At 41.2% G+C, this 14272-nt stretch overlaps 1 protein-coding gene across 1 annotated transcript; it reads left to right on the top strand.

Moving 5' to 3' along the window:
• The first annotated feature begins 24 nt into the window (after window positions 1–24).
• On the top strand, window positions 25–11900 carry LOC116604624 (telomerase reverse transcriptase). Its single transcript, XM_032367257.2, has 6 exons — window positions 25–2352; window positions 3021–3944; window positions 4614–4758; window positions 8709–9071; window positions 9580–9789; window positions 10975–11900. Exons 1-6 carry the CDS (start codon window positions 133–135, stop codon window positions 11265–11267), a joined length of 4155 nt encoding a protein of 1384 aa, XP_032223148.2. The 5' UTR covers window positions 25–132; the 3' UTR covers window positions 11268–11900.
• The last annotated feature ends 2372 nt before the right edge of the window (window positions 11901–14272 follow it).

Raw genomic sequence — 14272 nt, 5'->3', positions numbered from 1 at the left:
CCCACAAATTTGATAGCGGTTTGTTGTCACATGGCGGGAAAAATCAAGTCCAAGATTTGAAGATGAAATTCAATTAAGGTCTTTCATATGAAGTTTATTGGATAATTGGGTGATTTTTACCGCAAATAGACCATGGCCTCTGTGCTCAAGTATTTTTATCCAAAGCGCTATTCCCTTGAAGAATTCTTATATCAATGCGATGAGTCGTTTAAAGGGACATTAATGCAAGAAGAAGACTATAACATGGGGTACCCCAGATACAAAAGTATAATCGAAAGCATTATGGTCTGCGTTCAAGACGATCAAAAGTTACCTTGGCAAAAGCATGTGTTGAGCAGGACAGTGAACTTTACTCTACCTGAACTATTAAACCAAGTAATAACCGTTAGCTGTGAGCAGAATGGTCAGAGTATCCTCGCCCTTGGGTATAGAAGTGTGGGCCAACAGGAGGTTAATTTTGCAAGATTACATACAGTGAAATTATGGAATTACAACACAATAATGGGCATGTACTATAGAAGATCATTTGTGTTGCTACACCAGAGAATTGGGGATGATCTTATGATTTTCTTATTGAGGGATGCTTCAATGTTTATGAAGACTCCTGAGAATAATTGTTATATACAGGTATCAGGGCGTGTATTAAATGAACTATCTATGGAGAACCGGATTACAAAACAATCATATTCAGTGTCTCAGAGTGCTGTCAATATTGCTAATGTCACTAAACAGGTCAGCACTGGCAGTGAAAATGCACAAACGCTATCAGTTTCTGGGGATGATACAGTTACTGTTAGAAAGGCTACCAAAGAAACTGTGGAACCTCAGTCTGATTCTCAGAACGCTCCCAATACCAGTAGTAAGGTCTCCAGGCAGGTTCTAAAAGACAGTCTAAACACATCATTTCAGTCATTGCTTGAAATTGGAGTAACCATTAGAAAGGATAAGGAGCAGCCTTTGACACAATCTCAGTCAGATTCTGATAGGGTTGTTACTACCAGTGCAAAAGTCTCCAAGTCTTCTTCATCAATTGATGAGGACGAGATTGTTATTACTTTTGTGAAGCCTCCTGAGCAAACTAAAGAACTTCTTTCATTGCAAGCCTTGACAAAAAGATTAGGTCAAAAAAAAGATTTAGTCAAAGCAACAAATTTATGTTCAGGAAGAAGTTCTGATGTGAACAAGAAAAGAGCTCATAAAAGAAAAGGAAATCATAGCAATAAAGATTTTCCTCCTTTGAAGAGACTGAGGCAGATGGATTGGGATGTCGCAGATAGTAGGGCTGAAATGCCCCAACATCCTCACAAACGTCAATGTACAGAAGTGTTAAGTTCAAAGTGCTCTACAAATAAAGAACCAGATAGCCGTCAATCAGTAATAGGGAGATGTAGTACTTCAAAAGTAAAAGGAAGATTTAGTAAAAGGAAGAGAAGAATGTGTGCTAATAGATGCTTTCCCCCTTCAAAGAGACATAAAACGTTGAGAAATAGAACCTTGAAAGTGGCCAACCTCCAGGTTATCTCAAAGCACACTTCATCGAAAATAGATAACCAATGCTCCAAAGCTTCTTCCAAATGTTTCTCCCGTAACAAGTTATGGTTCACTTCCAATCTAGGCAATACCCTCCCTAAGAAATATCTCTTATCAAAACTGTCGCCAAGCAACAGAGGAGCAGAGAAGGTCTTGATAGACATTTTCTTCAAAGGTAAAAAGACAACCAAAAGAGTTCCAACGACTAAAGTTGTGACAGAGAATAGAAAAGCTGCAGCTAAAAAAGATAAAGAGAAGCCTGTGCGACTTCCAAGGCGATTTATAAGGATGAAACCCCTATTTGTACGGCTACTGAAGCGACACAAGAATTGCAATTTCAAGGCACTTTTGAGCCATCATTGTAGATTCACTAAGTTTCCATCTGGTAATGAGCAAGTAGGTGGTAATGTTTACCATGATGCAGTGAAGAAGCTGGTAGAAAATGGCACTGACAAAGGTAAGATGTCTTTTCATGACCTGTCTGACACTACAATGGACTTAGATTCAAATGATCAAGAAAACATTACAGTATTAGTAGAAATACAGGGTCAGTCAGATAAATGCAGTGATAACTTTCCCAGTCCTGTTAATGTTGGTAAAAGTGAAGACTTGGAGAGCTCTTGTCGTGTGGGCAAAATATCCAAAAATGTAGGAGGTGGTGATAAAAACAGCTTGAACACAATCCAGAATAGTGACAGAAGAAGCAGAGAGAATGATCAGAAAGGTGATTTCGTTCCTGATGGCCTTCCCTGTGATGGTGAAGACGAGCTAGAGTCACAGAGATACCAACATGCCGTCAGGAGTTTTACTCCATATTCTCAGGTAACAAGCTTTGTTTGCATGATTGCTATTATTGTGTGACGTTAAAGAACCACTGAAGAAGGCAGAGTCCATCTTTAGTGTCTGTGCTTGGCCTCATAACCAAAACGGACATTGTGTAGTTTCAGAAAATATCCATACCCCCTCCCCTCCTTGGAGGGGATTGGAAATTCCCAGGGGGGTGGGAGGTCAAACACCCAGGAATTTCCAGAGGGGGGGAGGGGGTAAAATGCCCTTTTTCCTTAACATTACTGTATTTATTTTTCCCAGGGGTTTGAAAACTCCAGAGGGGTGGGGGGTCATACCTCCTACTCCCTCCATGGAGGGGGGGGGGGGGGGAGGGGGTATGGATATTTTCTGGAACTACACATTAACATACTACCCCCCTCTCATCCATGTAAACTGCACTTATACAGCAGTCCGAATAAGACCCTATGTACTGTAAATCCAGAGTAATTCAACATTTTGCTGCAATTCTGGATAAAGTCGACCTAGCTTCCTTTCCTTTCTTTGCTGTAAAAGGTGGATCACTAATCATACTTGATGCAATATTTACTGTTTCTGAAATAAAAATGAAAAGGGCCTTAGTTTATTAAAAAAAAAACACAACAGCTCAAGATATCATAATTTGCAGATATCAACATTTTACAGATGTAACTTTTATCCTCTAGGTTTTCTTGTTTGTGAAAGCTGTTTGCAATAAGGTGATACCATATGAGCTCTGGGGCTCCAGTGACAACAAACATGCATTTTTCCGTAACCTCAAGAAATTTATCAGTCTTCGCAAGCCCGAGAATATGACCTTGGCACAGATGGCGCGGGGGATGAAGGTCAAGCACTGCAAGTGGTTGCATGGGAAGGAAGGACACCCGTCGACTACAGAGTCCAGGAAGAGAATGGAACTCTTGATGCAGTGGCTGTGGTGGTTGATGGAGTCCTACCTGATGGTTGTGATACGCGCCTTCTTTTACGTTACAGAAGGTACGACTTCCACAAAGATGTTCTACTACAGGGTACCCGTATGGAGGGTGATCCATGATTTCGGGATGAATTCTATGAAGGACATCATCCTGAAGCCGCTCTCAAAAGAGGAAGCTAAAGCGGCACTTGCAAAGTCCACTCTTGGGTGTTCCTACATGAGGTTTCTCCCAAAGGCTCTATCAGTCAGACCTATCATTAACTTGAAAGGGAAGAGCGATGGCGGTAAGTCCTCCATGTCTATCAACTCTAAGCTGAAGAATCTATTTCTAATAATAAAGCACGAGCGCACAAAGGCTAAACCCTCGGGGTCAGGGATGCTTGGCTTTGACGACGTTTTTCGCGCCTTGTCGAAGTTTATCTCTGGCAGGAACCTGCGCAACGATGAGAGACCACTGTATTTTGTGCGTGTTGATGTGGCGAAGTGCTTCGACTCCATTCTTCATGTGAAATTGCACAGCATCATGAAGCATGTGCTTACCCACCAGCTGTACACGGTGAGGAGGTTTGTCATCATGAAAAGACGCGGCCTACAGTCGAGAAGGATGTACAAGAAGTACATTTCCTACAGTTTGGACAGAACAGGATTTGTGGAGTTCGCCAAGGAGTATGTCAAGGTAGGCACGCCTCACTGTTGCTTGCAAATGAACTTTTTGAATTTTTTTCCCATTTTCATTTCTTGATTGCAATTTGGTGTCACAAGTGAGTTAAGGTTTCTTCTCCTGTGCTTCCAGTTTTCTTGGAAAGTAACTAAACAGAAGCCCTCTCCTCTCTTAACTGTACTATACTAAACCAAATCGTGGGGGTATAAGAACTCTGTGGCTGTGACCCTCAGTGACGAGGCTTACTGAAAATACAGTACACACAGGGGTGGACTTTCTCAAAGTCCGTTGTTTCGTTATTTTCTCTTTTAATCTACGCGCGCTTTGTTTCATCACTTGATTTGAGGCCGCGCTTGAGACATAGTTAGTATGCTTGAGAGGTGTAACCTTATTTATCTATTCCGGCATTAGTTCCGGAAAGAAGTATAAGAAGACAGTTAAATACCGTATGTTTTTCTGTGAACCTATTAAGACATCTAAAAAATGTTTATATGTTGTCAACTTTCATCACAATTTCGTTTTATTGAACGCCGCTTGTTCAAAACACATTCTGTGGAAACCTAATAATTCGACTCGGATAACTCGAACTCCCCGCTAACTCTGACTTTATGATCACTAGAGACTAATTTTCAGTACTTTTCACTGTACACAGAGATATTTATCTCCTGTTGTTATTATTTGCAGGAATCAGAATTGTCGGAGGCGGTTCTAGTTGACCAAGTTCGTTATTTTCACGAGCATCGGGATGAGTCACTTCTTCCGCTACTAGAAGAACACATTTTCCGAAACTTGGTAAATATTCACGGCAAAGTGTATTGGCAAACTGCAGGTAGGTAACTAACGCTTCTTTTTACTTTTGATAGCCAGCAAGCCCGGGGGGGAGGGGGTACTCCAATGTCAAACGGTATGGGATCATCGTCGGCATTTTTTGAAAACAACCCTAAAAGATACTAAAGTGGGATACCGAGTTAACAAAATCTGGGCATTCTCATTTTTACCCCTAAAAGATACCAAAGGCTCCAAATTTACACCCCACCCCACCCCACCCCCCCCCCCACCCCCCCCGGGCATAGCCGCTTACTACGGATGTTGTGATGAAATGTTGTAATATGAGGGTTTTAATATTCCATAACACAAGCTTTTTCAACAGTAGTTGTTACACAAGAAAAATCCCAGAACATGTTATTCTATCAACAATATTTTTGGTTACTTTCGAGAAAATTAGCGCCTCCGATAAATTACACACAGCATACCGCGCACACACCATCAGGGTCCGGTTCCTAAAAAGGCAGAATAGCGCTATCCCAGGGATAATTTCGCTCTTAGCTGTAACGGGCTTTGGTGATTTGTGACCAGAAACTTTGGTAGTTTGTGACCAAAATAGCCTTTTTTTCCTTGGGCATGTTTTTGGCCATTATTCCCTACTCGAATGGTCTCATTTAGCGTAATATTTGTTATTTTTGCTAAGGAAAGAAGTAATATATGAAACATTAAACGATCTTTTCAATATTCACGATATAATCAAAGTAGCTCTTTTTTATTTACCAAAACCTTTGCATATTTTATGGTTTTAGCCTAAATTTGGCCTAAATTTATTTTTTTGTTTTCATATCTGTACGTGATTCGGCTTTTTTTCGTATTTGCGACATGTCTATTTTTAGTACGATTAAATGGGACTAATGATTTGTCACAAGCCGACACAACACACAGTAAAACGTGTTTTTTTTTCGGGTTCTCTGTGACATAACGGCTGCGGTTATAAATATCTCTTAGCTTGGGATAGGAAATATAGAAAATATTAAAAAGGAACATGGGACTTCCTCTTGGCACATGCCTTTTTGTGTTTATTTATGTACATCAACTTTACAGTTCAGTTAAATTTTTGTTACCTCATTAGCAAGTTTTTTCTTAGTTCCAACATCAATGCTTCGGGAATCTAGCGGTGGAAGGTTTTCTCTTACGAAGAAAACGTTGCCTCCGTTCACAAAGTCTCTAGTCCTAGTCTAGTCCTAGTTCTCTAATAAAACCCATTGGCAAGTTTTTCTGAGTTCCAACATCAATGCTTCGGGAATCTAGCGTTGGAAGGTTTTATCTTACGGAGAAAATGTTGCCTTCGTTCACAAAGTCTCTATTCCTAGTATAGTCCTAGTTCTCCAATGAAACCAAAGTGTATTTCTAAAATAAAAGACAGCGCGGAATAGCATTTAAAATAAGTGCATGAAAAATCGGAATATAATTCGACTTTTCTGAGACATATGCTTAAAGAAAATGCGCATGATCATTAATGCAGAATGCGTAGGTGATATTTTTGACAGGCCCTTTACTGTTTTTTTTTTTTTTTTTTGCTTTGCAAATGCTTCAAATTGAACGTGTTTGAAACATTTACATAAGGGCGGTAAACACCTTCGAGTTTAAGTGAGTAACTAGTATGAAAAACATGTACACACTGCATAGGAGAATCACGTGAGCATCACGAGTAACATAAAGCCCAAATAAGGACGGTAAACACCTTCGAGTTCAAGTGAGTAACTGGTATAACAAACATGTGCACACTGCTAAATTTAAACGTTTTTGTGTCATCTTCTTGATCCTTTAAATCCTGGCTAAACTAGTTGACATGCCAATGTCGCGCGATAAATGTATCCTAGATGGTTCCTAGTTTAGCCACTACCAGGAACATGTAGTGCGCGACAAATTTTGTAGAGCGCGACACGAATATGTTTCTCAACTATCAGAAAAACATTTCTTTGTCGCTTCTACAAAATTTAGTCGCGCGCTTTGTCTAGGAGACATGCAGGCGACATTTCGCCTAGTTTAGCCAGGCCTAACACAGATGCATGAAAACCATTTGAAATCACCCCGAAATAGACTCGATGGGCTTACCATATCAGGTTATGCTAATCTTTAGATGGATGGTCTTTCCGGGAATTCCACAACATTATTGCGCGTCTTATCAAAAATAAGACTACGACCTCTTGTGTTTAGGGACTTAAACGGCGACAGTACGGTAAAGTTTATAACCAGAAACAGTAAAAAAAAATCTGATTATTTCTGCAACTGGCCAAGAGAGTAAGGCAAGTTAATACTCAAGGTCCACATTTTCTCTAGACCGTAAAACTTGAATTTTCACAAGGGCAGACAGAATGCATTTTCTTTGAATTCTCGAATCTAGCGAGGACGTGGATGCTTGAGGTATTAACTGGCCTTACTCTGTTCGCTATAGTAGAAATAAGTCTCTAGTTAATTTTTATCCATTTCTTACGGTGGTCCATGAAGGACAGCCGGTTTTAGCCTTGCTAATTTTGAATTATACTAATTTTGAGTTGTAGTTAAAAAACGGAGAAAAGATCGGCTCAAATGGGCGGTCGCCCATTTTGCCGATCTTTTCGTCGTTTTTTCGCTATAATTAAAAATTAGCGGTACTAAAACTTGTCGTCCCTTATGGGCCACCGTAGTTTCTGGATATAAATTATTTTTATTTTTATTGAAACTAGTATCAAACCTATCGTAAAATGCTAAAGTGTTGTCTCGGCCAAGGCCGTCCTAGCCATCGCCGTTGAGACCAAAACAGTATAAATATTTCTAGAACCTTATTTTTAACAAAGCGAACAAGGATAGTTTGGTTTTTTAGTTGTAGTTTGATGAAAAACTGCTGAAATGTATCAGACATAATCCATTTCATGTGCATTTCACGTCTGGCTCTTTGAATCTCTCAATTGTTTTCTGCCGTGGCCGTTCGTATTGCCGATTTATGACTAAAATATCATGTTTATTAGGACAAAAACCCATTATTCCATACTGCGAACGGTCACAATAAGTGATTTTTGTTTAGGGAAGAAGCAACATTTAGCAGTATATAAACGATCTTTTCAATATTTATGATTTCATCACAGTAGCTCTTATTCATTTACCAAAACCATTGAATGTTTTGTTATTCTATCCTTAATTTCGTCTAAAAAATTTCCGTTTTATAACTGTATGTGGCTCGGCTTCGTTTTTATTTTTCGTATTAGCGACATATCTATTTTGAGTTAGATTAAATGGTACTAATGATATGTCACACGCCGACACAACACACAGTAAAACGTGGGTTTTTTTCCCGGTTCTCTGAGATATAACAGCTGCGATCATAAATACCTTGCCTTGGGATAGGAAATATAAAAGTACTAAAAAGGATTTGCTTTTTGTGTTTATTTTTTAAACATCAATTTTCTCATAATGCAGTTCTATTTATGTTACCTCGTTAGCAAGTTTCTTTTTTATACTTCCAACATCTGCTTTTGTTCCCAGTGCTTTGGGGAGTTGAGTCATTTCAAAAAAGGCAAGGGTGGCTGACGATCTCGGAACAGCTTCATACTGTTCGGCCCGATTCATACGTCGCGCTCCTGTCGTGTCAAATCTAATTGTCTATTTGTATCGACACAAATACATTTGGTTCAACCTTGATTTAGACGTCGCACTAAAAAAAGTCACGTCGAATTGATTGCAGCAAGCAGTACAAGTTGACTTGATGCTGAATTCCTGTTGCACACAATGAAAAAAAATATTGTATTTGATTCGGCACTTCAAAAGCTCGAAGTTTGAATAGGTGTGGTGCTTTTGTCATGCAGCAACACTTTTGCAGCCGCGCTTAGTTCCGTGCCGAACTCAATTGATTCAGACGTCGAACTCTTCACGTGTCTAATCCAAAGAATTGGATTCGGTACGGCAGGAGCGCGACGAATAAATCAGGCCTTATTCATCAAGTTGCTCTAATTTGCCGCCCCTTTTCGCACACAGGTATCCCTCAAGGATCGATTATGTCCTCAATCTTCTGCTGCTACTACTATGATGCGATGGAGAGCAGCTATTTTCCCGACATCCTCCGCGATGACTCATCGCTCATGATGCGTTGGGTTGATGACTTTATTCTCATCACGCCACACAGGGAAACCGCCGAGTCATTCCTCGCCGCGATGCATGCTGGGATCCCTGAATTTGGGTGTAAAGTCAACAAATTGAAAACGTTGACCAATTACGTCTCGAGTCTGGATGGTGGAAAGCCTGTCAATCATATTGAAGAGGGTGGGCTGTTTCCATGGTGTGGGATTTTGATTGACCCAGCAACTTTGAACGTTCAGATGGACCTCAAGCGATACATCGGTATACTAAAGCCTAAGAAATACTAGCAGCAAAATCGTACAACTTTTGTGGCAGCATTGCGTAAGTGACGTTGCTCGTTTTACTACCGGCGCGCCAACTTTTGTCGCAGCAATTTTTTTGTTGCAAGTTTAAAAACGTTGTACACGGAGATGTAGCCCGTATTACTACATCAACCAAACTTGTCTCGCAACAAAGTGACGTCAGGCATACGCAAGCAGTTGCATTGTGATTGGTTTAACGAAAGTCGCACATCAGTGTCACGGAGAAAAAAGAACCAGTCTATCCTTTGCTGTGACAAAGGATAGACATTGGTTCGCCGGGAGTAAAACGCGCCTTCTAACTTTTTTTGCAAATGCTGCCACAAAAGTTGTACGGTTTGGCTGCTCGTATTTCTTCGGCTTAACACATGTATTCTGTTTTTCGAGCTAGACAATAACTCTAACAAGCTGAACAGGTTATCGCCATAAATCATATTTGCTAATCATTCGTTGCATTTCCCGTAATCCAGACGGTGTTGAAGACAGTATTCAAGGTCCCATGGCTTCTCATACGGGACATGGTATTAGCACCAAATTGAAGTTCAGCCTTCGTGCAAAGTGCGTCCCACTCCTTCTCAGCTCGCAAATCAACAGCCAGACCACCGTGCTAGTCAACATTTATCAGATGTTCTTTTTGACCGCGTGCAAGTTCCTCTGCCTCTGTAAAGGGCTTCCGAAAGGTGTGTCAAAAAGAAACTGAACAGCCTGCTCAAAACTCGCCGGCTGCCGGCTCAATAAGCTGCCTTCCCTCCAGACAGAAATTATATTATTTTTGTTTTGTTACTGACAAGAAAAAAAATGTGGACTTTAAAAGCACACTAGCATACACACATCGGCACCAGTCGGGCCAAGACGGGACGCTAGCACAGTCTATTACCCGTGCAGTTCGGCAACCATGGACAGCTGTTTCGTCCTTATTAGGACTCGTAAGCATGGCATAGCCGGTTTGCCTCAGTTAAACTTCATCAGCAAAAAAACTGCAGGGCGACTTCGACTCGAACGAAGTGCTTTAAACCACAGCTTAGATCCATGTGGGATCTAGAGCTGTGACCGGGCTAGCGTGATGCCAATTGTGCGGATCACGCATGCGACCTTTGCTAGTCTAAAACTCCGTCGGATAGCCAAACTATCCTTGCGAGTATGTATACATAAATGTGGACTTTAAAAGCACACTAGCATACACACATTGGCACCAGTCGGGCCAAGACGGGACGCTAGCACAGTCTATTACCCGTGCAGTTCGGCAACCATGGACAGCTGTTTCGTCCTTATTAGGACTCGTCAGCATGGCATAGCCGGTTTGCCTCAGTTAAACTTCATCGGCAAAAAAACTGCAGGGAAAAAAACCCTTTAGTACCCAAACCTCCAAACTCATAATAACCTGCTCCTTAAAATCGTTTTGAGAAGCTGACTGAGGTGTGCAGATTTAGGGAGCTTAAAAGCAGAAGGTGACGTTTCAGGGCGTTTTTCCTTGTTTATTTTTTATTTTATTTTTTTTCCTCCACCGATATCTCTTAGAGCGTACGGGCTTGAACATGAAACCTGCTAGCATGGTAACATGGTAATTTTTTTTTAACTTCCGGTTACCCTTTGTCGTCTAGAAAGGAGGTGATAGGCTGGGTGGGGTTGTGTTGCTTAAGTATTTCTGGCCAGCTTGACGCTGATTACAAGGGTAACACGGGGGTGTCACTACCCCACCCAACTTACTACCCCTCTTCTTGACGACAGTTGGTAACCGGAAATAGAAACATTTTGCTTTTATCGCTGTCTGCACGCTGTGTTGGGAGGTGGCAGTAATGTTGGCTGATACTGGTGCTGTGGCTTGCATGGGCTATACCTCTCATCGCTGTTTTCTTAAATTCCAGGGCACAGGTCGTCTGAGAAACCTCGCTTTTTCACTAGAATCATCCTCGCCTTACCGTCCTTCCTCGTCACACAAACGAGGCGCAAGTGCACCAAGGAGCATGCGCCGTGCCACCTCCGCAATGACGTCATCACTTGGCTGTGCTGCCAGGCCTTTGTTAGATGTCTCGGCCGGAAGTTGCGGTATAGTAAGGTTGTGAAGCTGCTGAGGTATCGCCAGCGACGTGTGAGACTCGCAGATCCACGTCTGCCGCTTCCACTCCTCAGAGATCCATTCCCGATTCCTCGTGGTTGAAAGTAGACCCTTTTTTGTGGAGTCTGTTCACTTCTTTAGAGAGGAAACGCATTCCACTTCAATCTAGATAACAAGATTGTTCACGATTATTTAAAAAAATAGGCTCTGTAATTAAGTGGCGGTTCCTGGATACCCCCTGTGATGTAATGATACGAAAATCATTTTATTCCGCGCATCCAGCTGTCCGTTCCAGATTCCATGGAGTTGAAACTACTTCATGAGGCGAGACGATTCTGGGAACTACAGCGAGCTCCGATAACTCTAACTCTACGCTAACTCGAACCCTGATAACTCGAACTTACATTAAATCCCAAGAGAGTAGTTTTCAGTTATTTTTCAAGAGAAGCTCAAACTCAATCACCTCAAACTGCCGAACAATCCAGAATACTTGTCACGTGACCATTTGCTGTGTGTCAATCATTTTGATCTCGACCCATCCCCCTTTTACATACGACAAAAAAAAACTACAGCCGGCTAAGAGAGGCGATAATACCTAGCTCTCCGTAATAGGTGCTTACATCTTAAAAGCACACTAGATAGTCATCTGAGAAGCCGGTCGAATATCATGCTGTTCCCATATATTCCGATATGAAACTATTAATCGAGAAATAAAACGGCGTGAAGACGTTTGTTTAAGATGTGGGATGGGTTTAATTCAGGGATGGGGGCGTGTTTTCCTTGATACTTCCTAATATAATGGAAATATGTCGCCGCTTGTTGTGGAGTCAGAGTGGCGCGGCGACATATTTCCATTCGCGGCTTATGGGTATTTAGTATTAATTGTAAGAACAAGGATAAAAAAAACTGATCGTATGATTTATTCGATATTTTCTGATTGGCAGTTTTTCTATTTTATCGTTGCTTTTTTGAAAGAGAAGAAATGAAAGCAAATCGTATGTTTCATCCATGTTTTTGCATTTGGTGAAAATGACGAGCCCATGTTCTGGGGATAGAGAACTCTGATTTGACAATTGCATTTTCAAAAATAGGCGCATTGGCTGTTGACATCTTGTTATTTTCCATGTATTTTCTAACTGGTTCACCATCCGTGAAATGTTCCATTTAGTAAACCGGTGTCGTTTTACCGTGGTTTGAAAGTATTGATTTGATTTATTTTGTCTTGTTTAGTATTACTGTAGATCGTTAAATCTAAAAGAATGAGCGAGTTTACAGCCATTTTTATCATCGTGTTCTGATACCACAAACTAAAAAAATGACATCAATATTTATTAATCTCAGCCTCCAGAGTCTAATTTTCCTACTTGCTAAATCCGCAGTAGATGACACGACGTTAGCTTTGTGCTTTACGCGCTTTTTCTTTTCGCGCTAATTCACGTTTAGTCGTTTATCATAACTAAGTTGTTTTTCGGAACAAAGTACTTTTCTTTATAATTGATCAGCATCTTTCAACAGTTCTGACAAGAGAATCCAACATCTACTTCCTTGTACATCCTTCAATACTAATGATAAAAAATATATATTTCTTTTTTGATTGTTATATCAAATAACATGATTTTAAGATCCCCAGTACATGTGTTCTCGCCACACACGTAGCGTTATATATCTTTAACAAAATCATTTTATTTTTGTATGCAAATTTCGAAGCCGTGGGCTTCCTTGTTAACCGATTCACTCTCGTTCGCCATCTGTCGATTTTCGCGATACGCAGGCCGGAACTCTGTCTTTGTCTCAAGTACAGCTTTTGTTGATCCTAAAGTACGTGAAAGTATCTCAGGACTGAACGACCAATCGTGTTCACGGGTTGAACTAGATAAAACTTAAGCCTGCGAAAGAGCGGTATCTTGGTTCTTGTTTCAAACGAGATTATACTTTGGTAGATGGGATTCTTCTTGAAAGAGCGACCAAAGGCCGTTTCTGAATTATTGGATTCCGCCCTTGATCACAAAGTAATATGAAATAACAAGGTCTTAAAAGATATTAACCCAATAGGATAATCCTTCAACTTTCCGAAGGAAAAAAGTTGATTTCAATGCGCATTTGCAGCATGTCTAGTTAAAAAAAAAAATAGAATTTTGCTAGGATTTACACATTGGGTGTTCGTAGCAGAGTTCCGTGACCGCTGTGGGGTGATCGGTTAGCGTTTTTCAACTCTTTGGTCAACCGTTATTGACGTGAACAATATTAACCGTCGTTAGAAAAGTGGAAATACTGAAAATACGCGCATTTATTACAATGATAAATGAATCTCATGCAGGGAAAGTGCGGGTGGCATGAAGAGAATCCTAGAATATGTCAAGAGTTCGCCGCTCACTTTAGTCGTGTGCACTTTCCTTGGAATGCCCAAGCGAAATCGTTTTTTCTTTGCTATCTTAAAAAACTATACCGATACGCTTTTAATCTCTATATCGGCTGTGAAAACAACTCCCTCCCCCACTACAATTGTGTTTCCCATTTTTTAATTTTTTCACGGGTAATTTTCTAATCCACCCTTCTTTATATGCTGTCAAGGTTAAAAACAGGTCTCTTTTTTTTCCTTGCTTGGTCCCTGGAGTATGCGTGCTCGAGGATCCGGCGTACTTTGCGGGCGCTCCCAAAGCTCTTTCGCGAGAGTGCATGACCTTTAGGAGCGCCCGCAAAGTACGCTGGATCCTCGAGCACGTGGAAAGCACAAATTTTATTGAGGACCTTTTGTACTTGCTCCCAGGAGTACGAGTGTGGTCGGCGGGTTGAAAAAAGGGGAGAGCAAAGGCACCTTGATTCCTGTTTTGGGCATGGAATACCCTTCCAGGGGATGGATGTCGAGGTCCCTTGTCTCATCGCTCATCATTTGGGGACCTAAAGACTGCTTTTCAGTAGTTTACTAACGAAGGAAACGGGAACTTTATTCGCCGCCGCTTTCTTAGGCTTCACGGGAGACGCCAGGGACGCTTGTGTGGAGACTCCCCTCCACCCCCCCCCCCCCCCCCCCCTCAGCCCACGGACATGCAAAGCGTCCCTTTCTGAGAAACTGAGATATATTCAACCAAATATCTTACCTTGAGAGG

Source organism: Nematostella vectensis, chromosome 10 (genome assembly GCF_932526225.1).
Source record: "Nematostella vectensis chromosome 10, jaNemVect1.1, whole genome shotgun sequence".
In the NCBI taxonomy this organism is placed as follows: domain Eukaryota; kingdom Metazoa; phylum Cnidaria; class Anthozoa; order Actiniaria; family Edwardsiidae; genus Nematostella; species Nematostella vectensis.
Note: the sequence above shows the minus strand (reverse complement) of the source record. Positions and strands in the feature narration are given on the sequence as shown.